This window comes from Chelonoidis abingdonii, chromosome 11 (genome assembly GCF_003597395.2).
Source record: "Chelonoidis abingdonii isolate Lonesome George chromosome 11, CheloAbing_2.0, whole genome shotgun sequence".
NCBI lineage: Eukaryota > Metazoa > Chordata > Testudines > Testudinidae > Chelonoidis > Chelonoidis abingdonii.
In genome coordinates this window covers 51,797,636-51,825,499 of record NC_133779.1, presented here as the reverse complement: position 1 = coordinate 51,825,499, position 27,864 = coordinate 51,797,636, and the positions used below count along the sequence as shown (strand labels likewise).

The 27,864-nt window shown below is 44.3% G+C and overlaps 1 protein-coding gene across 12 annotated transcripts in view; it reads left to right on the top strand.

Annotated features, from left to right (window-relative positions):
• Positions 1-27,864, top strand: part of POGZ (pogo transposable element derived with ZNF domain) — a 73,018-nt gene that overhangs the window by 34,329 nt on the left and 10,825 nt on the right. Inside the window, exons 4-13 of one of the 12 annotated variants that reach the window (XM_032768003.2) lie at positions 7,570-7,617; positions 10,885-11,060; positions 13,265-13,373; positions 13,930-14,109; positions 15,111-15,311; positions 16,163-16,272; positions 16,711-17,045; positions 18,884-19,038; positions 26,496-26,596; positions 27,548-27,703. In XM_032768003.2, the coding sequence (XP_032623894.1) occupies positions 7,570-7,617; positions 10,885-11,060; positions 13,265-13,373; positions 13,930-14,109; positions 15,111-15,311; positions 16,163-16,272; positions 16,711-17,045; positions 18,884-19,038; positions 26,496-26,596; positions 27,548-27,703 (1,571 nt within the window). Of the gene's footprint in view, positions 1-7,569; positions 7,618-10,884; positions 11,061-13,264; positions 13,374-13,929; positions 14,224-15,110; positions 15,312-16,162; positions 16,273-16,710; positions 17,046-18,883; positions 19,039-26,495; positions 26,597-27,547; positions 27,704-27,864 lie in introns of all 12 variants that reach the window. The other 11 variants (XM_032767998.2, XM_032767999.2, XM_075071096.1 and 8 more) reach the window with 11 other exon arrangements.

The following is a 27,864-nucleotide window of genomic DNA, read 5'->3' as shown; positions in this document are numbered from 1 at the left end:
CCCCCAGATTCGCCGCCCGCCCCCACCTGGGACCTAAACCTGGTTCTGGCCAGACTCATGTCCCCTCCATTCGAACCATTGGCAACTTGCTCCCTTCTCTATCTCTCCTGGAAGACCGCTTTCCTGGTGGCCATCACCTCCGCAAGACGGGTGTCGGAGCTCCGGGCCCTCACGGTGGATCCCCCGTATACGGTTTTCCACAGGGACAAAGTACAGCTGAGACCGCACCCTGCCTTTCTCCCCAGGGTGGTCTCGGCCTTTCACGTCAACCAGGAGATCTTTCTACCTGTCTTCTTCCCGAAACCCCATTCGTCTCGCAGGGAGCAACAGCTACTCTCACTGGACGTCTGTAGGGCGCTCACCTTTTATATAGAGCGAAAAGCCATTCCGCAAAACTCCCCAACTCCTTGTGGCGGTAGCTGAACGTGTTAAAGGGTTGCCCGTCTCATCTCAGAGGATCTCCTCGTGGGTGACGTCCTGCATCCGGGCCTGTTATGACTTGGCCCGGGCCCCTCCGGGCCACGTGACTGCGCACTCTACCAGGGCTCAAGCCTCATTGTCGGCTTTCCTTGCCCACATGCCCATCCAGGAAATCTGTCAGGCAGCGACCTGGTCCTCCGTCCATACCTTCGCTTCCCACTATGCCCTGGTCCAGCAGTCCAGAGATGACGTAGCCTTCGGCTCTGCCGTGCTACACACTGCGACCTCTCACTCCGACCCCACCGCCTAGGTAAGGCTTGGGAATCACCTAACTGGAATGGATATGAGCAAGCACTCGAAGAAGAAAATTTGTAACTCTTGTTCTTCGAGATGTGTTGCTCCTATCCTTTCCACACCCGCCTTCCTTCCCCACTGTCGGAGTAGCCGGCAAGAAGGAACTGAGGAGCGGATGGGCCGGCAGGGGTATATATCAGGCGCCATGGCGGCGCCACTCTAGGGGGCGACCTGCCGGCTCACTGGAGTTGCTAGGGTAAAAATCTTCCGACAAATGTGCACGTGCGGCACGCACACCTAACTGGAATGGATATGAGCAACACATCTCGAAGAACAACAGTCACAAAGATGAGTAACTGTCTTTTGCCACAGGATGCTCTAAAGAGGAGTGAGTCTGAGGGCTCATACAATTTCTTGGTCAACATTTGGCCTAAAAAGTAACACTATGGTCACTATAGAATTCTGATGCAAAGTCTTTTAACTAAAGAGGTGTGTGTAAGAGGAAAATACTCTGGAGAAGCAGAGGGGGAAGCCTAACAATGACCACGTGGTACTGATGCAGAATAACATACCAAATGCGTGGAATGTATGACTGTCAGATGTACTGATATGATAGTATATGAGACCACTGTCTATAGATCATTGTGCTGGAGTGCGAGTTTGATGAAGTTGGGATATATATTGCTTTTTGGTATCTGTTGGAGATGGAAGTGAAAGTCTTGTGGAGTGTTGGAGTGAATTATCGAGTTTTGTAGGCAATATGAAAGTGGAAAGGAATGCACAAGTCTTAACTTCTTATTTCCATTCTTTTAAGATTTTAGGTGGATGGAATGTGTTGTCAACCTTAACTTCTAGTAAACTTAGTTTTGTGGTGGTGGTGTTTTTTGTTTTTGTTTTTTTTTAATTGTTGCTAATATCAGTTTAAGCTTGTGAAATGCTTTGCAATCCCTTGAGATGAATGGAGCTGTAGAAACATGACTATTTTCTATATCTCTCTAGAGCCCATTAGTTTACATACATTAAGCTACATTCTTCTTTTGGTTGCTATCATACTTCTCCATTAATATCAGTTGGATTACTGGTACAACAGAGAAAAACTCAGGCAATTTAACTTTTAAGACCAATACGAATAAAATTCTTTGGCTGTGAATGTGGACTTTTCTTTCTGGAGCAGTGGTGTTATTTGAGCTGATGCCATCTCTTACTATGTGACTTTGGCTTACAGGGGAATCCCTTTAAGCTTGCTGTCAGCAGGGACTGAAGTGGCAAAGTGCCAGAGGGGCATCTGTCACCTCTACAATCCCTGCAGTATCTACTGGCCCAGTAACTGTGAGGGTCAAGCCCTGTTTTAAACTGCAGACTACATTGAAGGCTCAAGAAATGAACCATGTCTGGAGCCATCCCAGCTTTCAGCAGTTAGTGTTTTTACATTCCTAGGTTGTCTTATTGCATTTTGCTTTACACTCGTTAAAAATAATTCCAAATTAGAGTTGCAAAAGGTCCATTAAATCTCATCCATCTTCTCCTAGCTACTACATTATCTTTTCTTAATCAATGCTGCATGCAGGCTAGCAGACCTAAAATTTAACTTCTTAAACCAGATCCATCATGCTGATTAAAAAGTCAGCTTCTGAATCTGTGACCCTACAGTAACAAACCCTGTGCAGGAATTCCCTTATGGGGATGTTGTCCTTTTCAGTTTTAAAATGTACAAGACTCTAAGGCCATGTATATACTACCACTTTTGTTGGCAAATCTCATGTCGCTCAGTTGTGTGTGTGGTGGGGGAACCCTGAGCGACATAAGTTTTGCAGGCATAAGTGATAGTGTGCACAGTGCTTTGTCAGCGAGGGAGCTCTCTCCCATCAGCCTAGAGCAGCTGCATGAGCGATCTTACAGCGTAAGCTCACTAGTGTAGATATGGCTTAACTCTACTTCAGAAGAAGGGGAGTAGAAGGACATAGTGGAGTGGACGGCGGTACCTTTGTGTGTCCATGAATCAAATAACAGAACTGCAGAAGTTAGAGGATGGACGATATGTCTTGGTTTCTCTAGGCCATTTCTCTGCTGGAGCAGGATTGTTCCTTACTGTTCAGTTTTAAATATCTGAAGTGATTAGGCTTCCACCACTTTCCATGGGGAGGTTTTCATAAATACATCTCACTTCCAGCAAGTCTTTTAAATTGGCATTCAGTTTACATGTTCCCTTTTGTTATTTCCTTCAATTATTCTTACTTCTACCTCTATGCCCCACCCTAAATAATTCTTGGTGTTTATCTGTGTAGCTAGAAGGTCCAATGTTTGTCTGCCAGCTTTGACAGTGTTCCCTTACTTAATTTTTTCTTTTTTAAAGCAATGCTGTTATGAAAACGTGGTAGGTCTCCATCTTCCACATTAGTGTGACAGTTTTGATTCAGTAATTTCACTGTCAAATAAAAATATAATTTACATTCCTGTAGCACGTTTCATCTCAAGAAGCAAAGTGTTTTACGCACTTAAAATATTGAAACAGTATAAGGGAATATTTTTCCCATCTCTAATACTGGACAAGACCCTGACAGGATACAGCAATACTATACAGCAGTTTAGGACAAGAAGTGAGAGAATACTTATTTGAAGTGAAAGAATGCCGAGTTAAAACGACAAGGGGAATTTTGGCAGGCAGATTATAATTTCATTCGAGTGATTGTCCACACACACTGGACTCTTGCTGTGCTACACACACACACACACTCTCACTCTCTCTCTCTCTCTCTGCATAAAGGGAAAAACAGACCCAACTGGCCCTCACTTCCTTCTTCCTGCCCATGGCAACGACTTCGAACCTGCAGTTTCTGCTTACTCTGCACACTCTGTCATTTTTTTCTTAGCCTTGTGTATGATATCTGATTGGTGTAATTTTCTCTTTTTTGCACCCCTTGGTTTTATTTCTATATAATTAGATATGTTAGCCTACATCTCTCCCCTTGTGCTGGGGTACTAGCATTATTGCAGAATCTAAGTCACTAGGATTTAAGACCTGTTGCTTGTGTGATGCTTTGATGCCTATTTATGATGGGCACTCTTGATGCCTGCTATGCCTTGGATGAGGCAGTGAGTTCACCCATGGTGGCCTCAGTTGATGAATCTAAGATATTCTAGGACCTAATTAAATATATGGCAGAAACTTTAGATGTAGCCCTTGAAGTGATATGAGAGGAGCAGCACAAACTCATGGATATTCTGCATCTCTCTGCTAGTCAGGCTTCGATGCCCACTAATAAAGGGCTACTGGAGCCTGCAAAAAATATCCAACCTGGCTACATTCAGACGAGCTGACTGGGACTACCACGTTCCTGATCAGGGATTCAAGTATTTTTATTTTCATCCAGCATTGGGTTCTCTTGTAGGGGCAGCAGTTCAGGAGAGAGCAAAACAGCAGGGACTTCCTAGGTCCACACTGAGAAAGAAGGATAAGAGATGGGGCCTTCTTCAACTGCATGGTATATTTGTCAGCTAGCCTCCAAATGAGGGTGACTATCAGGCCCTCAGCCCTCATCTTGAAATACAGACGGGTCTCATCTTACGCAGGGGTTCCGTTCTGCGGTTAGCACATAAAGTGAAAACCGCGTATAGTCAAAATTACATTGAGTTGAATGGTGGGCAGAATCACCCGCACTACAGGTACAGTATTAAAATTGTTATTTTTCTCTCTTTTTTTTTTGTTTTTTTTTGTTTTTGCCGACCGCATAAAGCTGAAATTGCGCATGTTAAATGTGCGTAAGATGCGACAGACGTGTATGTTTTGTTTTGTTTTTTTTAAACTGGGATAAGTTGTCTTAGTTTATAAACAAGTTTCTCAAGGAACCCCAGGAGAACATGAAGTCTATCACGGCAGAGGGACAGCTGACTGCCCACACTTCCCTACAGTTTGAGCTGTACATGTTTAACGCTACAGCATTCACAATGGCTGCTGCAGTAGCCATGAGGAGGTAATAGTATCAGTCTTTGGGGATTCCCAAGGAGGTCCAAGCGACAAATGAGGATCTCTCTTTTGAGGGTAACAACCTTTTCAACACGGGAATGGATGAGGCCCTCTACTACTTGAAGAGTTCAAGGGTGACTACACTCTTCAGGCATCTATATCTCGACCCCAAGGAGGAAGCAGTCACTTCAAGAGCCATCCTTCATACAGCATTCCTCTATCCAATATTACAGTTTGCCACGGAGTACCTTGGAGCCACTGAAGAGGGGACAAATGCTATTGCAAATGGTCTTCTGCTGCCCCATAGACTGGGGTTTCCACAAGGCAGCAGGTTTTGATGCCCGTTGCTGAGAACGGATAGTATAGCCTGATGTTCTTTTTATGTTCAAGGGCATTCACCAAGGTAGTGACAACTTATGTGAGGAGACAGGGAATCACGGTCTAGCTTTACTTCAACAGGCACACTGCTAGCTGGGCAGAGAAACACGGCTGGATTCTGGTTAACCTCTGGTGCGAGGCGAGCAAGACATTCGACTTCAGCAAGAGCATGAGAAATGATCATACCTACAAAACTATATCCAAGTGGCAGACAACAGACAAAAAGCCACGCTGATTTGGAGCATAGAATTTATAGGAGCACTGTTCGGCTCCAGATCAGCAAGAGGTTACCGTCAAGTGAGATTCCAAACAAAATTTAGGTGAAACTCACACGAGTGAGAACATGTCTCAGACTTCCAGAACACACAGCCTCATGTACTTACATTATACAGCATACTAGACTTCACCTACGCTCTACCTGAGATGGTCTGGGACATCACCATTCAAATCCCCTACCTGGACACAGTTTCCTTATATCTGTCAGACTGGATGCTGGCTAGATGACATGCAGCAAAAGAAGCTGTTTAGCTGCGGTTCAGAACATTCTTCTACAAAGCAGGAAATATTTAGCTAGATTTAATTGCAAAGCTAAATGGAAGAGGTCTTCTGTTTGGGTGTCACCACCAGCTTTCTCCCTTAAAATCACCAATACTGGACTCTTTGTAACCCTGAAACAATCTGGGCTTTCTATCAGCTCCATAAGGCTCCATCTAGAAGTAATATCTGAACATCACCTTCCTATCTAAGGGTCACAGGTTATTTTCCCACCCTCAGTGGCAAGATTTCTGAAGGGCCTTATACATGGCTTTTCCTCCAGTTTCGGCGCCCCACGCTCCTGGGACTTCAGTACAATACACCCTCGCTATAACAAACCCATCAGGATCCAAGCCATTTGTTTGTTGTAGCCAGTGGTTCATTATAGTGAAAGAGCCCTGCTGCCCCGGCGGGGAAACGAGAGGAGAGGAGGCCGCTGACAGCTTCTCCAGCCTTGTGGCTGTGGCAAGGGCTGGAGGAGCTGTCAGCTTCCACTGCAGGTGTGGAGCTCGAAGTGGGATTCAGAGACCAGGTTCTTTATAGCTGAAGGTTCGTTGTTATGAAGGGCATTGTACTGAGGACGTACTGTATAGTATTAGCAGGGTTGATGATCCCCATTTTGAGCTTGTAGCGACTATACCACTTGTCAGTGAAGACTGTATTTTTGATAGCCATTACATCAGCTCAAAGGGTAGGGGCAACTCAGGTCTTCACGACTGGTCCTCCTTATATGGTGTTTCATAAGGACATTTCCACTCTTAGACCTCACCCAAGTTTCTGCCCAAGGTTGTCTCTCAGTTCCATGAAAACCAATCCATTCACCTCCCAGTTTTCTTTCCCAAACCTCATTCAGCCCAAGGGGAAGTTAAACTTCACACACTTGATGTAGTATGGGCACTGTCTTTTTACTTAGAACTAAAGCATTCAGCTCACACCCAAAACTATTTGTGGCCTTTGCTGATAGAAATAAAGGACAACTTGTATCCTCTCAGAGGTTACCTAGGTATGTTTGCAATTGCCTAAGGATATGTTGAGAGTTAGCAAGTTGAGAGCTCATTCCATTAGAGCTCAGGCAACCTCTGCTGCCTGTTTGAGGAATGTCTGAATATTTGAAATTTGTAGGGCAGCTGCATGGTGTTCAAGCCACACACTTACAAGACACTGTTCCTTAGTAGAAGCTTCTAGATCAGATGCTGATTTAATAGGGCTTATCTGCAGTCATTTATTTAAGTAGCACTCCTAATATGCACCTCCAAGCAATGGGACAACTACACTGCTTTTTAGTCAGAATAAAATCTGTCAGGGCAATGACTTGAAGAAAGAACCATTATTTCCTCTAATTAACTGGGTTCTTCGAGATGTGTTGTCCACAGAGATTACACAACCTACCCTCCTTGCCCACTTCTACTAATTCCTACTTCTATGGGATTCTCTGTTGGTGAAAAAACTGAGGGGTGATTGGGTTCACTCTGCCCTTTATGTGCTTGGGAGTGTGGGAGGTGCAAGGGCAACTGGAGCACAGGCATAGCCCCAACTAACACTGCTGACCAAAATAATCCTATCTTGCATGGATGGGGTGTGCCCACTAAAAGCAAAATCTTTGTGGACAAAGCTTCTCGAAGAACCACGGTTACTGCAGGGTATGTAACATTCTATTTTAGTTGGATTTTGGCCAAGATACTTCTGTTAACTCTTCTTGTTGTACAGATGATGCCATGGGATCTTTAATGACCATGATTGTTCAGGACCTTGGTTTTATAACGCTTCTGAAAGATAACATGTCCTCGAGCACAGACCTGCTAATATTAGTTCAGTACTGATCTGAAGAATAACACTTCTTACTGAATTGCCAACGGTACTATATGAAATACTCATTAAAAAGAGATCCCAGCAAAATTCCTTTGTTTTGAGTTGGCAACTTCTTACCTATACAATCTTATTTTGTCTCTAATTATATGATCACACTGTTTTTTCTGCAGGACCCCTGCCTCAATCAGTGCACAGGAACAATGCTGCTGACCGAATGGGTAGCTATGCAATACTTCTTTTTATCATCATCATTTAATGTCTGACCCCATGCCTTTTTTACTGCACACAAATTTAAATCCTGAATACAGTATTATACATTTCCTGATGGGCTTTTCTTTGAAATGTGTCACTGTGGTATCTAAGTAGTTCATAAACGTTAATGAATGAATTTCATCTTTGCAATATCCCTGTCAGGTTAGATGGTATTATCCCCCATTTTACAGATGAGGATGTGAGATAGATTGAAGCCAAAATTGTCAAATGCCCCACTCATTTTGGGAGTCCAACCTGAGATGCCACAGGCTTGATTTTTATTCAGAGTACTTAGTGTTTTTATAGCACTGTATATGTTCAAAGCACAGATCCATTGACTTCAGTTGCAGTTGTGAGCTCTTAGCACTTCTTCAGATCAGGTCTCAGGTGTTCTAAAGTGGAAACCCAGAAAATGAGGAAGATCCAGTCGGCACTGGTGAGAAGTTTTTGGATTAAGTGACTTACCCAGTTTCAGACAGGAACTAAGTGGGAGAGGCAGGATAGACTCTCGTTCTCTAGGGTTACATTCAACTGCCATAAGCACAAAACCCCTTCTCTCCTCTTTCTGTCCTTTGTTTCATTCACTACACACCTTCCAACTTCTGCAGCAAATGAGGCTGGTTCATACAGATGACACGGCCTCATTTGTTACACAACCTTGATTCATTCCCAGAGCACCTTTTAGTCTGTGCACTGAATGAGGCAGATATTCTGTGGAAAATATATTATGTGATCATGTAATTAAAGCTTGTATCATAATGTATATGCACAAGGGGAGTGAATTAAAGTTGCCTGTGCAACCTTAATTGGACATTATCTAACTTTTACATGCTGGACTTTGCAACCACAGTGTTCTTTTGACATAACTTTTTTTTTAAATTTATTTATTTAACTTCCTAATCTTAAACCAAAACAAGTAAACTGCAAAAACAAAATTTTCATCACCTGGAGTTCTGCTGACCCCCACGAGTCATCAGCAAGACTGGCACCTTTATGTCCGCAGCATAGACTTCAGTTAACAAGACTTATTTCCCCCAGGTGACTAGCCCGCATAGAGGATAATGAGATGAACATTTTGGCAGTGAGTTTCACTGCTGTTTAGTGGGAAGAGAGGTATGATAGGACTCAAGACTCCTGAGTTCTGTTGCAGGGTCTGTAGCAGAGTATGTTTCAATGGTTAAAGACCTTTTTGCCCTATTTTCCCCTTTCCTAGTATGTCCCTCTCCTCACCTCCTTTCTTTTGTGCAGTCAAGTTGTTTCCTCCTTTTCCTTCTCCATCCTTTGTGCTGCCTGGCTGCCAACTGAAGAAACATTGAGCGCATAGGAGAAACCATCTCCCTGTTCTCGGTTCTGGTGCCACAGCATCCGTCTGGGTACCAGGAGGGGCAGTTGCAGGGAGAGACTTGCTAAGTCCCTACGTTCCCTGCAGCCCTAAGACTGAGCATGCTTAGTTGCACTCTGAGAATGGTGCATGGTCACTGTGGTTGACATAAAGGAGCTGTGCGGGGATGGTGCAGACAGAATCTTTGGAGAATAATGGAGTCAGTGCCTAACAAACTTCTGTTGAGCATGTACAAATAAAGATTTTCAGATGCTTGTTTTTTCATGGGAATGGCAAAAGACACATCCTCAGCACCAGAGCATCCCTCTGGCAAATATAAAGTTCCTGCTACATAGCCAATAGGTGCTAGAACTTCTCAACAAAACACTGTAAGAATTTTTCTAACATGAGTAGAACAATATATTTTCTTTTAATCTCACTCTCTAAAATGGTGAACCATTTTATGCTGAAAGTTTCCTAAAAAAATTCAACCTGAGGCAAACACCTGTCATGGAAAAATTTAGCCTGGACAGTCAAAATCTTGCATAATTAACTGCAAGTGAAAATGCCATTTTATAAGGGAAAGTGTTAGGCACCTATAACGATAGTAGCAAAACCAGCACTGCATGTAATAGTAACAGGCAATGGTATTCCTTCAAGGAGACCCGGTAGGTGCATAATAACTCTTTGAGACCAAAGGGATTGTGATGGAATATTTCACATACCATGTAATATTAGGATATTGAATTCAAAGGACACAAGATACTGTCTTTTTCACAGACTTAAGTCCAGCATGTAGGCTAGGCAAAAAAGAGTTACCATTCTTTAATTTAAAAAAAAAAAAAGTTTCTGAACGGAAGGGGCAAAGGCCTTACAGCATTTTAGGATATTCTCAGGACTCTAGGGGTAGGCAACCTATGGGACGCACACAAGCTGATTTTCGGTGGTACTCACACTGCCTAGGTCCTGGCCACCGGTCCAGGGGGGCTCTGCATTTTAATTTAATTTTAAATCAAGCTTCTTAAACATTTTAAAAACCTTATTTACTTAACTAAACTATTGTTGTATGTTATATGTTATAGACTTATAGAAAGAGACCTGCTAAAAACGTTAAAATTTGTTATTGGCACGCGAAACCTTAAATTAGAGTGAATAAATGAAGACTCGGCACACCACTTCTGAATGGTTGCTGACCCCTGCTCTAGTGTGATCCAAACGTGTTCAATAATTTTTCTGTATATTAAGGCTGAAAGTCAGATTGTGTACTGTGTCTCTTGGATGTGGAGCACATACAAGCACTGTCCAGGAGCAGGAAGAGGGGCTAAGGTGGTTTCAAAGGTCACTTTTGTGCCCTCCCAGTACTGGCTTGTTCTAGGGGGCAGTGCAGCTCTCAGCATGATTGTGGCTGCTATCTCTGCCTATGGTTGGCAGTGCTGCCCAGAATTTCTGTGATCCTGTGCACTGTGGTTCTTCTCCTGGCACAGCCCTTACACTGGGCTTGTGAGAGGTCCTCTGACAGTTTACCTGACCCTGAAGTAATACCTGTGTGCCAAGGGAATTCTCTTCTTGTTAGCTTGGAGACTTTTCTAGTCTCATTACGCTGCTGGATCAATGTTCACCAGCTATGCTGGGGGGCAGGAGAAATCCATCTTTGAAATTTTTTAGAACTACCTGTGGGATTTGGATGCCCAGTTCCCTGGACAGCTTTGCAAATCTCAGATTTGCAGACTAGTAAAATGATGATGCATGGGAGAAGTGGATCTTTTGGATAATATATTTTAAAATGTGTTCAGTGTAACTAATTCAAATTGTGGAGGCTAAAACTAGTTACTGAGGAATCTGTGTGAAAAATTTAAGGTGTGTAAAATAAGCAGATCTTACTTGACAGCTACTTCTGTTTTTCTTCTTCCAGCTGGCAACCCTCTTGTTCAGCAGGGTGGACAGCCACTAATCCTTACCCAGAACCCAACCTCGGGGCTAGGCACAATGGTAACACAGCCAGTGTTACGACCTGTTCAGGTGATGCAGAATGCCAACCATGTTACTAATTCACCAGTGAGCAGCCAACCTATCTTCATTACAACACAGGTGAGTTTTCTGTTTCCAAGTACTTAAGTATTCTTAAATATTTTGAAGCACTCTACATAATTGTACTTAAGTACTTTTATGTATTCTGTACTTAGTGCTTGTATTTAAGTACTGTTGAAAGTACCTAAATCATAAATAACTTTAAAAAAAAACAAACAAAAAACTGCAAGTACTTTTTCAAACTCTCCTGGATTCTGGTTCGTCCCCAGAAACTACTGGGTTGGGCACTTTAGGCCCTCAGTTCCAGCTGCCATGGGTTTTTTTCTGTTGTTCCTGCTGTTCCAGCAGCCAGGGAGGGTGGTGGCTCTGCCCTCTTCATTTCTGATTGGTCACGACAGGTCCAGCCTATTGGAGAGATGCGTCAGTATAGGGAAGGGGGCAGAGCAGGTAGGCACATACCTCTCAGTCTCCTACATTGAGAAGACAAGCCCAGTAGCTGCATACCCTGCAGGATAGGATAAGAAATGCCTACCAGGCACCTACCTCTACGTAATGAAATTCAGAGTTCAATAGCTTTCCCCATATTTACAGTATGCCTGATGGAGAATTTTGGCAGTGGGAGACACTCTAACACAGCTGGAATTTCTAGGTGACTTGTTCGAGGTGATGTCCTCAGTTGCCACTGGACTTGACAAACTTAAGGGGAGGAGAACATTAGTCTTTCTATGGTGTGGTTCTGCCTACCACACTTGTGCTAAAATCTAGACTCGACTCATTTTTTCCAAAATACAATTCTTGCTTGGTATATAATGTGAAGGAAGGCTATAGAAAAGGTTTGGATGTATTTTGACATTTGATGCAGCTGTGAGTAACAAAAGTGCAGTCATTTGTTGTTGTTTCTGTGCTACACCAGTTTTTTTAAAGTTGCGTTGGCTGCTGAATCAGATGGAGAGAAAAATTTCAGAGGAAGTTCTTTTTACATGATATGGTTTGTTGTGACAGCCTACCAAAGCCTACAGATCAACCGACAACATCCAGAGATCCCACTAATTTCTACTGCTTTGATGGTCGGGGGCATCTGACTCCCACTTAAGAATTGTTGGTATGCAACTCCTCAGTGATCCATCTCGTGAATTTGATCAACTGAAAAAATATCCAGTAGTTATTAAACTTTTTATCAAATGTAATACTACCCTGCCAGTCAGGGTGCTCCAGTGGGAAGATTATTCAGTAGCGCTAGACAAATCTTATTGCCAAGAAGGAACTGTCTTCAGGATGATATGTTCAAGAGTCTACTGTTGTTGAAGAAAATGACCATTTCATCGAATGAGCTGCTGTTTGTACATAATATATATATAAAAAAATGATATCATGGAAAGGAAATTTGTTTACATTTTAAGTGATTTTTTTTCATTGTTGTTCCATTCTCTTTTCTGTATATAAATAAAGTTTGATTGTTGTTCTTTTTCTTTCTCTTCAACTATGTGCTTATATTATTTAGGTAGTTGTTCATATATTGGCCAGAGAATACAGGCATTGAAAGTACTTGCACTTGTATTTTTACCTATAAATGCAGAAGTATTATTTCTACAATATATTTGTACTTCTAAGTACTTCTGTAATGATATACTTGTCACTTTTATATTTAAAGTCCTTTTTATCAATACTTATGGCAAAACAAGGGGATGGTGGTGGTCCATTGACTGGCACAGAGGAGCCTGGGCTCTTAGATCAGTCAGTTCTGTTTGTTAGTTTTATTTTAATAACAAACCCACAAACACCTTGTGGAAAACAGAGAATAAAAATGCTTGGAAGAATAGCCAGCCTTGGCTAATACTTTATATCAGTTTGTCACTCTGATAACTTCATATGACTTACTCTGACTAGTGCTGTCAATATGAAAATTCTTCATTCACCTTTACCTTTTTGGGGTGGGTGGGAGGGGAACTGTGGTTAGAGGATGTTTTTGAGCAGATTTCTACTGGAAGAGAAATCGGATTTATGACTTTGCAAATATAGGGTCTGATCTAATGCCAGCTGAAATTGATGCAAAGACTCCATACTAACCAAATACTGGTTCTCCTGTGGTTGCTGAATTTGTCTCTTCCATTCCTAAACATACCTAGCAAACCTCAAAGAAGTAATTTGGGAAGACCATTCAGAAACTAACACCACATTGTGATAGGTAAACATCACACTGATTATCTCTATTTTTGGTTTGTTGAAATAAATATGTTAAAGATAATTTTGCCTTTTAAATGCAGGGATTTCCAGTAAGGAATGTCCGGCCTGTACAAAACACAATGAATCAGGTTGGAATTGTTCTGAACGTACAGCAAGGCCAAACGGTTAGACCCATTACCCTAGTCCCAGGTAAGCAATGTATCCACTGAAACAGACTAAATGGGCATGTGGTAGAAATCTGTTGTTTAGCATTTATCCAACTAAAGAAACATAAACTAAAAATATTATATATTGAAATTTGTTTCCTTGTCTGTGTTTCCAGTAGCCCTTGAAGAGTGGGATTTGTCTTAAGCACCTAAGCCCCTGGTCCTGCGAACACTTTCCTACTGTGAGTAGTCTCACTCACAGCAGTAAAGCTAAGCACATGTGTAAGAGTTTTCAGGATCAGGGTCTGTATGACTAAGAGTATGAGTCCCATTGGAAACTGTGCTACTTTGGAAAATCCCACCCAAAATTATTAAAAAGGGAAGAATATGAAAATGTCATTTTCACTGTCTGATGTTTCCTTTTGCATTTCACTCATCTTGGAAAGTGAAACTATTTTAAAAGGTGCTGAGCATTCATAATCTCCACTGAAGTTAGTGGGAGTTGTGGGAGCTCAGTGCTGCTGGGAAACAAGCGGTTAGATATCTGACACATCAAGTGGGAGCATAGGATCTAACCAGGTTTTCTGTTCTTTTTGAAGCCCCAGGTACCCAGTTCGTTAAACCAACCGTTGGAGTTCCTCAGGTTTTCTCTCAAATGGCCCAGGTGAGACCAGGTACAACCATGCCAGTCCGACCCACTACCAACACTTTCACTACGGTCATTCCGGCCACGCTTACCATCAGAAGCACTGTACCACAGTCCCAGGCACAACAGCAAAGTAAGTCCACTCCCAGCACCTCCACAACTCCTACTTCAACGCAGCCAACAACACTTGGACAGTTAACTGTGCAGCAGCCAGGGCAATCCAGTCAAGCTACTAACCCCAAATTAGGTAAGATCTCCCATGGGAAAGCAGTGGGGACTCAAGTGTTTATAACTTGATTTTCAAATATGTGGCCTAGTGGCTAGAGTATGGGAGTGGGAGTCCTGGATTCTATTCCTGACTCTGTCACTGACGCACTGCGTGACTGTGAGCAAGTCACTTAACTGCTCTGTGCCCCAGTTTACCCATCTGTAAAATGAGGATAATCCTTCCATGTATCCCAGATGGGTATGAGAATTAACTAATTTGTGTTTGTAAAATGTTTTGAGATACTCACATGAAAGACCCTAAGAAACGCAGAGTGTTGCTTATTTGTGTGTTTTGAAAGATTGTATATGAAGCTGTTTTTAAGATTAAGAAGGATACAACGGAAATTAGTCATTGCTTTTTTATCATGTCCAATAATACAAGAATGATGGATTGTTCAAAAGTAATGGGAAACAACTTTTAGAACAAATAATAATACTGCTTCTTTCAGCAAGAGGTCCAGACAATGTAATTACATTTAGGAGGTCAGAATCAAATACTGCAGTAAGATTCAGAAAAGGGGTGTGGATAATTTTTATAACAATCAATAACATGTACAGTTATTCATAGGACAAATCTCGTGTTTCATGGTGTAAGCTGATTGCTGGAGGGGGTCAGAAGGGTGTTGTCCTCCTCCAACCCTCCTTGTACATCTCTGGTGAATCAGGTATTGATCACGGTCAAAGTCAGGATACCAGAACTGATGGACTAATGGTCTTATGTGGTACAATAGATGATGGGGGACATGTTGGATCCATGGTCTGATCTGATCTATCAGGATGTAGGACATGATAGATGAGGGGTCTTGCCTGGTATATCAGATCCTGTGTTCCTAAATTTTTTTTTTTTTTTGTCCCTTCTGTTGGCAGTGAGCATTGCAAGCTTTGTGACTGTGAAGAGACCTGGAGTAACTGGAGAGAACAGCAACGAGGTTGCTAAGCTGGTGAACACACTGAATACCATTCCTTCATTAGGCCAGAGCCCTGGTCCCCTTGTGGTTTCTAATAGCAGCCCTGCACATGGTTCCCAAAGATCCAGTGTTTCAGAGTCGTCATCCTCATCGCTGAAAGGTATGGTCTGTGGCAGCCTTCTAGATTCTGGTGAAAGCACAGACTTTTGAAGATGTTCCTAACACTCAATTTCTGACGCAGAAAACAAGTAACTAAGCATGTTATCTAGATTGCATATAAAAGGGGAAACAGACATGTTAAACAGCTATACAATTGAATTTCATGTCTTTATTGCCCTAAAGTTTTTCCTAGTGAGCGTTCTCTATTTATCATGTGAGTTCCTGATTACTCTTTATATTTATTACTATGTATGTGGTGTTATTGATACACATGCTGCCATTGTTAGAATTATTATTTACATATTGCCATGGGCATACAGAGCTCTTTACAGACATGCAGAGGGGCAGCTTTTGTGCTGCTACTTCTGCACAGAAGGCACATCTCAGTGGGAGTGAGGCAAAAGTTGGCTTTAAGCCACCTTTTGTACCATCGAGATTCTGGACTTCTGCCCAGGTTTGGAGGTGAGGACAAGGAGTTTGAACTTGATGTGGATGGAAGCAGGAAGTCAATGAAAGGATACAGGGAGAGTGGAGTGTGATTGGAGTAGTGGGAGAAGATGATTTTAGCTGCAAGATGTTTATCAGGAAGTTCTTAGGACACCAGTGACTGTGTTCTGGGGAATGCTGAGAGTGCAGTGTATCTCCTATGAGCTGTCATAAATCTGCACATTTTCATACCTCTCCTCTGAAGTCCTGTTAGCAGTTAACGTTATTACTCTTGAAATGAATCATTTTCAATAGGGCCAAAAGTTACGTCCAAGTTTTTATTGAAATGTAGGGGTAGTATCAGATTCCAGTTCTGGCTTATCCAGTTTTTTATTATTGTTGTTATTATTGTTATTGTTATTACAGTCAGCTCTTCTCCTGTCCCCACATTTGATTTACAAGATGGTGGCCGGAAAGTCTGCCCAAGATGCAATGCCCAATTTCGAGTGACTGAGGCTTTAAGAGGACATATGTGTGTAAGTAACCATTCTGAGACGAAGAATTCATTAGTCACTACTGTTGATCGTATAGGGCAATACTGAAGAACAGTGTTCTCCCTCACAGAAGGGGCTTGGGTAGGACAATCTGATGGGGGAATGGAAAATCTGCCACAGGATCTTTAATAACTCCAGGTAGGCAGTACCTCGTTTTATATCTTGTTAGAAAGGACTCTCCTTCCACTAGCACTGCCCCTCCTAGCACCAGTCTCACCCAGCCATACTGACTTGGAGGGAAGAGCATTCACCTCACAACTTCCAGAAGGTTGCTTGGTGGGCTCCTATCCCAGCTCTCATGAGGCCCAGCCTACTTAGCTTGTGCGAACCAATGAGGTCACAGCCCATGTTGAATGTGCAGTGATATAAGAACTGTTATGTACAATCTAATCATTAGTGTGGCTTTTCTTTTTCCTGAAGTACTGCTGCCCTGAAATGGTTGAATTCCTCAAGAAAGGAAAATCCCTGGAACCTGAAACAAATATTCAGCCTACAAAGCCTCCATCTCCAGAAAAAACTGCAGCTGTTGCTTCACCGCCCTCCTCCACACCTATCCCTGCATTGTCTCCACCCGTTAAAGCTCCAGAGCAAAGTGAAAATGCAGGTGACTCGTCCCAGAGCAAACTCATCATGTTGGTAGATGATTTCTACTATGGCAGGGATGGTGGCAAAGTGACTCAACTTTTGAACTTCCCCAAGGTTCCAACATCCTTCCGGTGTCCACACTGCACCAAGAGGCTAAAGAACAACATACGGTAAGAGGAATGCCACATGCCCCCATAACTATACCTCACAGTTCTTGAATCTGCACATCTCAAAGTGAGTTACTGTGTCAATCAATTAAGTTCCAAAGCTCCCCTTATAGGGTACATAAGTCAGAAACAGAGGCATGGAGAGGTGAAATGATTTGCCCATGATCACACGATGAGTCATTGGCAGAGAGCTGGGAACGGAACCCAGAACTCTTTTGGCTAGAACAGAGTTCCCAAACATTTTTCCCTGAGGCCCTCCTGCAGCTGCAGTAGGCACTGCGGTCCACTATTAGCACCTCCCGCTGCTTTTCAGGAGGTGCAGGGGGTATGACTTGAGCTGTTCAGGGTGCGGCTGAACCTTTAAATTATGCCCTCCCTACCATCAACGTATAGAGTTAGATAGTGCTCCCTCCCACCTCACCCACCAGGCAGGTGAGCCATTGTCCCCTCAGAGTGATCAAATGGGAAATGAGGCAAGGGGCTGTCTAGCATGCAGTGTGGCCGCCACGCATCTACCAGGGAGAGGGCACCATGGAGCGTGCGCGACCCCTTGCCTCAGCAGGGAGCAGGGCCAGCAAAAGGGTGAAGGGGCCTGGCAGGTGCCACAGCCAGCCTCCACTGACACCCTCCGCCTCTGCAGCCCATTGAGTGCCTTGAGCTTGTCATCTGGCAGCCTTGCCCCATCACCCACCCAGCACCCTTGTGTGCTTCACTGGCACCCCCTGCCTAGGAACAGGAGAGAGGCTCGGGAGGGGGTGCCAGTGCTGGGCAGAGGCAGGTGCTTGGGTCAGACCCAGCCATTATCTGTGGTCATTGTCCAGGAGGAAACAGAACAGCACTGCTGTACCCTGGTTACTGGGGGAGCCGTGGAGCTGATACTCCAGGAGTCCTGACAGCTATGGATTGTGGATGTGGTGGCTTGGAGCGGGAACAACCACAAACCCTCCAGCCACTCTGGGAACTGCCACCTCTCAGGACCAGCCCCTTCTTGCTCACCGCACAGCAGCTCCACGTTGCCTATTGCCACCTGCTGGGGGTGCTGGGCTCCTCTAGCACTGAGCAGGGGCCATCATCGGCTGCCCCTCTGTCACTGTCGGCTTCACAAACTCCAGTGTCCTCTCCAGACTCCACCAATGGCTGTGCCAGTAGACCATCCAGGACTGTCTGGTGGGCCACGGCCCACAGTTTGGGAACCTCTGGGCTAAAATAATAGAATCCTGAGTCCTAATCAGAAATTACAGATGTTAAAAGTTCTATTAACTCACCACTAGTCGACTCCCTAGGAAACCACTATAGAGTGTTCTCCACTGCTTTATCCAGTTGAGTTTGAACATGAGAGCTGAAGAGAAGAGGTGGAACAGATTGTACAATGCACATTTAGTGTCTTGTTGCTACAGTAGTATTAAAATTTGACTTTGAGCTGATATGCTTTGTTATGGCAGATGGAGAATTTTAGTTGTTATCCTCTTGATGCTGCTTCTTCAGTGACAGTTAGAGAGCAGAGTCAGATGTATCCTGCTATCCAGGGGCTGAATAAACTTCTGTTGAAACATCTCTGGGCCACAGAGTGAAGAACGTCATGTCCATCTCTCTTTGATGGAGGGAGTGTTGCCATCATGTCAGACCTGGTTTTGGTAGGGTTAGTGAGAAGAGAGTATTTTAATACTATGCCAAAAATGCAGTTATTTTAGTTAGCTATTTGAAAATAAATGTTTTTGCTACTAGTGAAAGCAATGCCAAAAATAACCAATGTAAAAGTGTCTGGTTCACACCATTTCCAGGGTTGTTATGAATGTGAATGTTTTTGCATTTATGTTCACATACTCTCTGTTCTCCTTCAGGTTTATGAATCATATGAAACACCATGTTGAACTAGATCAGCAGAATGGGGAAGTAGATGTCCATACTATTTGCCAGCACTGTTACAGGCAGTTCTCCACCCCCTTCCAGCTGCAGTGCCACTTAGAGAACGTTCATAGTCCCTATGAATCAACCAGTAAGTGGTGGTAGCGGGGGTTTGTTTGTTTATTTCAAGATTTCAGTACAAGTCTCTGGAGGAAGAGGTCTGTCCATTCTGGGACCATGCCATCATGATGCAGTTTGTGATGTGGGGTTACGTGGAATTAAATTATTTTGCATGCCTGCAAAAGTTCAAACTAACTTGTAGTATTAGTCCAAAGCGATTTCATTGTCAAGACCCAAAACAATGATAATCAGATAATGTTTAGGTTCTGATGTGAACCTCCTAAAGGAATGAAATTCTGAGCTAAGGTAGATCCACGGAGCTTTTATTGAGGGCTCGTTATATAGTCTTTTAAACAATAAAACAAATCTAGTGCAGGTGAAAGCAGACTGAAGTCCTCAGTTTATACACATAAGATGTGTTTCCCCACACCAGTGCCACTTTGTGAGATGAGAAAGTTCAGGTACTATGCCTTTACTCAATATCTTGTAACTTTTCAGCTGTCTTAAAACCTGATGACTAGTCATTGTTTATACCTTTCTTTGGACAATGGTAGTCGTTACACATCTTGCATGCATTTTGTGGCTAATGTATTGCTAAAATATCTGTCACAAAAATTTCAAAACATGCCAAATGTTATGCTTAGTAAAATTCCACTCCTTAAAGTTAGCTTTATTTTACCTGCAAAGCATGATGGGACTGTTGTTTCCACACAAGTCTTATGTTCTTTCTTTGGTCTATTCTGAATGACAACAGGACACTTGTCCATTAGAAGCTTAGAATCACAAAAGGATTAGGATTGGAAGAGACCTCAGGAGGTATCTACTCCAACCCCCTGCTCAAAGCAAGAACAACCCCAACTAAATCATCCCAGCCAGGGCTTTGTCAAGCCAGCCCTTAAAAACCTCTAACAAAGGAGATTCTACCACCTCCCTAGGTAGCCCATTCCAGTGCTTCACCACCCTCCTAGTGAAATACGTCTTACTAATTCCACCAACCTCCCCCACCTCAATTGAGACCCATTGCTCCATTGTTCGTCAGTCCACCACTTAGAACCGCCTAGCACCTTCCTCTTTGAACCCCCTTCAATTAGTTGACACTGCTATCGAATCCCCTCATTTCCTTGCGGACTAGATAAGCCCAATTCCCATCGCTCTTCTTATCATCATTGCTCCCAGCCATCCTAATATTTTTTGCTCTCTCTGACTTCTCCAATTTGTTCACATCCTTCTCTATGGTGGCCAAAACTGGGCACAATCCCAATTTGCTCCTCCATCTAAATAGGTGTAATAAGTCACTTGCTCAATCACTGCCGTGCTTTACTAATGCCAGCCGCATGCTGCGTCCCTCATTCAACAATCCACGTATATATAGCTTCTCATCCCTTAATCCCAGCTCTCTGCAGAATGCTACCTGCGCCACTTATTCCCTATTCTGTAGCAGTGCGTGAGCTTCCCTTCCTAAGTGCAGGACTCTGCACTTGTCCTTGTTGAACCTCATCAGATTTCTTTTGGCCCAATTCTCTAATTTGTGTAGGTCCCACTGTATGCTATTCCTACCCTCCAGCTTATCTACCACTCCCTCCCAGTTTAGTGTCATCTGCAAACTTGCTGAGGGTGCAATCCATGCCATCCTCCAGATCATTAATGAAGATATTGAACAAAACCGGCCCCAGGACTGACCCTTGGTGCATTCCGCTTGATACCAACTAGACATGGAATCATTGATCACTACCCGTTGAACCCGCTGATCTAGCCAGCTTTCTATCTACCTTATAGTCCATTCATCCAATCCATACTTTTTTAACTTGCTGGCAAAAATACTGTGGGAAACAATATCAAAAGCTTTGCTAAAGACAAAATATGTCATGTCCACCGCTTTCCCCATAGCCACAGAGCCAGTTATCTCATCACAGAAGGCAGTCAGGTTGGTCAGGCATGACTTGCCCTTGGTGAATCTATGTTGACTGTTCCTGACACCTTCCTCTCCTCCAAGTGCTTCAGAATGGATTCCTTGAAGACCTGCTCCATGATTTTTCCAGAAACTGAGGTGAGGCTGACTGATCTGTAGTTTCCCCGGATTCTCCTCCTTCTCTTTTTTTTAAAGATAGGCACTATATTTATTTGCCTTTTCCAGTCGTCCGGGACCTCCGCCAATCACCATGAGTTTTCAAAGATAATGGCCAATGGCTCTGCAATCACATCAGCAAACTCCCTCTGCACCCTTGGATGCATTGCATCCAGCCCCATGGACTTGTGTATGTCCAGCTTTTCTAAATAGTCCTTAACCTGTTCTTTCACTACTGAGGGCTGCTCACCTCCTCCTCATGCTGTGCTGCCCAGTGCAGCAATCTGGGAGCTGACCTTGTCTGTGACGACTGAGGCAAAAAAAGCATTGAGAACTTCAGCCTTTTCCACATCATCTGTCACTAGGTCGCCTCCCGCATTCAGTAAGGATCCCACACTTTCCCTGAACCCTTTTTGTTGCTAACATGCCTATAGAAACCCATGTTGTTACCTTTCACATCCCTTGCTAGCTGCAACTCCAATTGCATGCTTAGCAATATTTTTATACTCCTCCCTAGTCATCTGTCCAAGTTAACACTTATTGTAAGCTTCCTATTTGTGTTTAAACTCACTGAAGATTTCTCTGTTAAGTCAAGCCAGTTGCCTGCCATATTTGCTTTTCTTTCTGCACATCGGGATGGTTTGTTCCTGCGCCCTCAATAAGGCTTCTTTAAAATACAGCCAGCTCTCCTGGACTCCTTTCCCCCTCAGATTAGTCTTCCAGGGGATCCTGCCCATCAGTTCCCTGAGGGAGTCAAAGTCTGCTTTTCTGAAGTCCAGGGTCTGTATTCTGCTGCTCTCCTTTCTTCCTTTTGTCAGGATCCTGAACTCGACCATCTCATGGGCACTGCTGCCCAGATTGCCATCCATTTCTACTTCCCCTACCAATTCTTCCCTGTTTGTGAGCAGCAGGTAAAGATGAGCACGGCCTCTAGTTGGTTCCTCCAGCATTTGCGCCACAAAGTTGTCCCCATCACGCTCTAAAAGCTTCCTGGATTGTCCGTGCACTGCTCTATTGCTGTCCCAGCAGATGTTAGGGAAATTGAAGTCTCTCATGAGAACAAGGGCCTGTGATCTGGAAACTTCTGTTAATTGTCTGAAGAAAGCCTTGTCTAACTCATTCTCCTGGTCTGGTGGTCTATAGCAGACGCCCACCATGACATCACCCTTTCTGCTGTCACTTCTAAACTTAACCCAAAGACTCTCAACAGACTTTTCTCCAGTTTCATATTGGAGCTCTGAACAATCATACTGCTCCCTTACATACAGTGCAACTCTTCCACCTTTTCTCCGCTGCCTGTCCTTCCTGAACAGTTTTTACCCATCCATGACAGTGGGCCAGTCATGTCAGTTACCCCACCAAGTCTCTGTTATTCTAAGCTTAGTTGTGACCTTTCAAATTCATTTCACATAGGGGTTACCAAATAGACTTCAGATGATGCTTAAACTAATCCGATCAAAAATATATTTTTGGAAACAGTGCAGCATTGGCCTGGGCCAAAGGAAAATGGATCTTTTCCATGTTCTTTGACGACTCAGTTCTTCTTTGAGTGCTGTCCCTGTGGGTGCTCCACTCCAGGTGATGGTGCGTCCCAGTGCCCTTGATCGGAGATGTTTGGTAGCAGTGGCTGGTCGGCGGACACGTGCTCAGCTGCTATCTCACGGTCTCGTTAAAGTCTGCCAGAGTGCGGATCCCACACCCTCCTCAGTTCCTTCTCAACCGTCCTCGGCTGAAGACGGGACTCGGGGCAGTGCTGATCCTCTCCCCTGGTCTCTGAAGGAAACAAGTGCAAAGACATAGAAATAGTTGGTAACATCCCAGTTATTTCCCTTCCTTTAGAATAGTTAACTAGTTTAAAAAAAAACAACAAAAAAACCCCTTCTTTTTCCTCAAGTTTGTCTCCCGTTGAGACACTGTCCCCGGCATTCCTAGTGCAATAACGCCAGGGTCTTCAGGATTTAAGAAATGTGATTCCTATAAAGATTCTACCACAGTCCGACAGACACTCATGATGTGTGAAGTGCCTCAGCGAGACAAACGTTCCTGCCATTTGTGTCCATTGTACCAGCCTCAAAACAAGGGCTTGTCGTGACAGGGACCTGCGGCTGAAAATGGTCCTGATGGAGAAATCCCTACAGCCACTTATGGAGACGGGCAATAGCAAACTCTCTCCCTCATGCTCCCTAGCCAGGTCCGAACCAATTGGGAGTGCGGCTTCACCCTCTCATGCGAAGAGGCAGGAAGCCCAACTGTCTCCATCCAGAGACTTTAAAAAGGGTAAAGGGTCTCTTGCGAGATCCTTACCCTTAGTGCTGACAGCGCCGAAGGCAGGCGCCTCCGACCTTCCCAGCATCTCAGCCATGGCTCCCGTGGAGCGCAGAGGCAGGGACCTTCCCGCAGGGCGCCTACAAACGGCCTGCAGCACCAAACACAGATCACGCTCAGCAGAATCACAGCCCAGGGAGCAGCAGCAGCAATTCTTAAGTCAGGACAACATCTCAGGGGCCCCTCAGCCTGACTCTCCGTTCCTTGACACACAGCGCTCACTCTTTGACCAGCCACCTGGCTACCTTCACTGACAGTGAGCCTGATATGCAGCAGCAGGCAGAGTTCTCCTCACCTGCATCTTCTCCTCCACCGGAACCTTTTGCACCGTAGGTCACGGCTCACCAGCCTCAGTTTCCCTACTTCGCCGCCTCCCCATCCTGTGGGCAGCACCTAACTTCTCTTATCCCATGCCTTGGCCTCAGTGGTACCCTGGCCAGCTCCTGCTGCCACTCGTCTTCATGCTGCTTCCACCAGACCACAAGCTTCTTCCATGCCTCTATCTCTAGCTTCGTTTACTTCTAGAGCGCCTGAACCCCCTGCCCCTCCCACACACACACACTCCCCGAAGAGGTGGGCTATGGACCATACCCTGATTCACCGACACCTAACTCTCCATCAGCTCCAGAGGGAGCCCTCATGCCTCCACCTCAACAGAATGTGGATGACTTTAAACAATTCCAAGAACTTTTCAGCCAGGACATCCCTTTAAAGGAGGTCCAGGAGACGCAATACAGACTCCTCAAAATCCTCCAACCCTCTGCGCCCTCAAAGATCACGCTCCCCATAAATGAAGCACTCCTAGAACCAGCTGATACCCTCTGACAGACTCCAGCCTCTATCCCACCGACTTGCAAAAAGGCTGAACATAAATATTATGTTCCTGCTAAGGACATAGACTTCTTATTTTCCTGTCCACAACCGAATTCTGTTGTAGTGAACGCAGCGACACACAGGACGAAACAGACGCACTACTGGCCCACCTCACAAGACAAGGACCTCAAATGCCTTGACCTCTTGCGCCACAAGGTCTATACCTACTCCACTCTGCAATTCAGAATTGCAAACTATTCCACCCTACTTGCAAGCTACGATACTACAACAGCTCTTCTGCCACTGGGGCACCTCATTGATTGACCTCTTTGGCACAATCCAGAATTGCAAATGCCACCTATTTTGCTCCAGAGTGGAATTTGGGACTGCATCCCTAGGAGACGCTTTCCTCATCCTGTGGAACAACTCTCTCATGTACTCCTTTCCACTGATCCCTCTGATACACAGGGTTCTACGCAAGATCAGAAATAAGACCCGGGTCATACTTATTGCCCTGGCTTGTCCGAGACAGGCATGCTCCACATGTCCATCTGTCCTCCACAGACTCTCCCCAACAGACCAGATCTGCTTTCTCAAGCCAGCTTCTTCATCCGCAGCTCCGGAAACTCCACCTGACGGCATAATTCCATGATTCCAGATCCACGACCTAGGCTGGTCTGAGCAAGTCGGATATGTCCTGCTGCATAGTAGAAAAGACTCCACTTGTAAGACTTACCTGCAAAAGTGGAAATGCTTCTCTGCGTGGTGCTCCCATAAACACTTGACACCCCATACCGGGACCCTCCTTAACATCCTAGACTATCTTTCGAAACTAAAACAGGACAGGCTCTTGCTCAGCTCCATCAGAACCCTCATCACCTTCCATGATTTGCTGGACGGATATTCACTCTTTTCCCAACCCACAATAAAATGCTTTCTCACGGACCTGCAAAATCTCTACCCTGAGATTTGTCCATCGGCAGCTGCCTGGAATCTCAACCTAGTTCTTTGTGGTCTTACGAAACCTCCCTTCGAGTCCTTAGCTACCTAATCTCTTCACCACATGTCTATGAAGGTAGCTTTCTTGGTTGCTATAGCATCAGCAAGGAGAGTAGGGGAAATATGCACCCTGATGGCCTACCCTCCCTACACAACCTTCTCTAAAGATAAAGTTACCCTGTGATTCCACGCTAAATTTCTCTTTTAGGTGGTGTCCACCTTAACCAACCGATATACTTACCTGCATTCTATCCCAAACCTCATGAGACTCCGCACAAAGCGGCTCTACATATCCTCAACATCAGACGAGCAATCGCCTTTTATCTAGACAGGACTAAACCATTTTGTAAGTCCTCACGGCTATTTGTCTCCACTACCAAGAGATTGAAGGATGCGGCTCTCTCTAAGCAATGCCTTTCCAAGTGGATCTCTGATTGCATCAGAACCTGTTACCATATTCAGAAAGCCCAGCCACCCAAAGGCATCAGAACTCATTCTACTCGAGCTATGTCAACATACGTTGCCTTCCTCCATAGTGTACCTATTCCTGATATCTGTAAGGCGGCCACATGGACATCTGAACACACATTTACCAAACATTATGCTATCACGCAGGATACCACGGCAGACACCATAGTAGGCCACACAGTACTGTGTACAGTCATCACCACTGCAACTCCAAGTCCCACCAGCCATGGTGGGTACTGCTTCACATTCACCTGCAGTGAAGCACCCAACAGTACTTGAAGAAGAAGAGAAGGTTACTCATCTTGCAGTAACTGAGGTGTCCCTGTGGATGCTTCACTCCCTGCCCCTCTCCTCTCTACTTTGGAGTACTGTTCTGACTTCTCCACGGTAGAGAAGGAACTGAGGGGTGTGTGGGACGTGCACGCTCAGGCAGACTCTAACGAGACTGCAAGACAGCAGCTGAGCACGTCCTGACCAGGCACTGCTACCAAAGATCTCTGATCAACGGCGCCGGGACCCACCATCACCTGGAGTGGAGCACCCACAAAGACACACATCTCAAAGAACCTCAGTTACTGCAAGGTGAGTAACCTTCTCTTTTACTCCCTGCTCAGTTGGTATTGGTGATGCCTTCCAGAAGATGCTGAGAATAGATAGAATAGATTGATTTAAATCACATGCCCCAGATCCAAGAGGAGAGAACTAGTAATATTTTGCGTCCTTTAAAGGGATGATATTATCTGATTTCAAAGTCATTCACTGCAACTTTTGTATTGTGGGGGTTTTAACTGTTACTTTGCTTTTCTTTCCTGTTACAGCGAAGTGCAAGATTTGTGAATGGGCATTTGAGAGTGAGCCAATGTTCTTGCAGCATATGAAGGATACCCACAAGCCTGGAGAAATGCCCTACGTTTGTCAGGTATTACACACATTTTAAACTCTGTGTTTTAGGCTGTTTCTGTGAAGTCCAGGAGGAGATCTGGAACTTTCCAACAAATCACTTAAGTAGGTGGTTAGTTCCATTGGAGTTGGTGCTGAGGGAGCAGACACTAGTAGTTTGCATTGGGGGCCTGGAGATGGGTTCCTTTTCAGGAAATAAAAGCTGTCACTCTAGAGGAGAAGATAAGGCTCTGTCACTAACTCATTACATTCCTAGTTGCTGTCTAAGCCTGAGATCAGTGCTTGCATCCACTCTCAAGATGCTACCCTCCATAAATTGGCCCCACTGCTGCCTGTCCAATGGGAGAAAGAGAAGAATAAGAAACTTATAAAATGTAACCTCTTTCAGTGTGACATAGGGCCTGAGTGAGTTGTTCTATCTGGCATACTGTGACTTGCTTTTCAGTAACTAACCATCTGAAAGAACAGAATTCTCAGGAGAGATCTGTTCTCATAACTATTTAATCGTAAGAGTATGTAGTCTCTAAAAAATCTAAGTGGCTTTTTTTTAATTCTTTATGTGTATCCCCCAGTAAACCCTCATGTTCCCCCCGACGCCTCAAGATACCTCTCTCTTCTTATAGCCCTGTATTCTGAGTGATGAAGACTGCATAAGATTTACTTCCTTCCAGAGCTCATTACTCCTGAGGTGCTCAGGAACCATGGTTATGGTTGCCATATAAGAATCTACTTAGATTGATTAACCTCATTTTTAACTGAGAGAGATCACTTACTATTAGGTCTCACTTCCTGTTAAATCTCCCTTTCTGCTTACTTCACATAAGCCCTGGTTCATTCAGTAACTTAAAGGGGGTGTAGATTAGCAGCTGCTTAGATGCTTCAGTGAAAGTAACTATATACTACAGTGATAGATGTGATATAAATTCCTAGATTAATTCCATGTTAATTGTTTGTATTTGTCCATCCCCAGGTCTGTCAATATCGTTCGTCGCTTTACTCTGAAGTGGATAGCCATTTCCGAATGATCCACGAGGACACACGACACCTGCTCTGTCCTTATTGCCTGAAAGTCTTTAAGAATGGCAATGCCTTCCAGCAGCATTTCATGAGGCATCAGGTAACCCAAGTACGGACTTAAATTTACAATCTTTGCAAAGTTTTGGTTAAAATGGTTCATTTTTCACAGAGACTTCAGTGGGAGTGGAGCACATGCTTAAAGCTGAATCAGGGCCTGAAACAGGTGATTGCGCTCCCTTCCTCAGACAGATGCACACACATACACACACA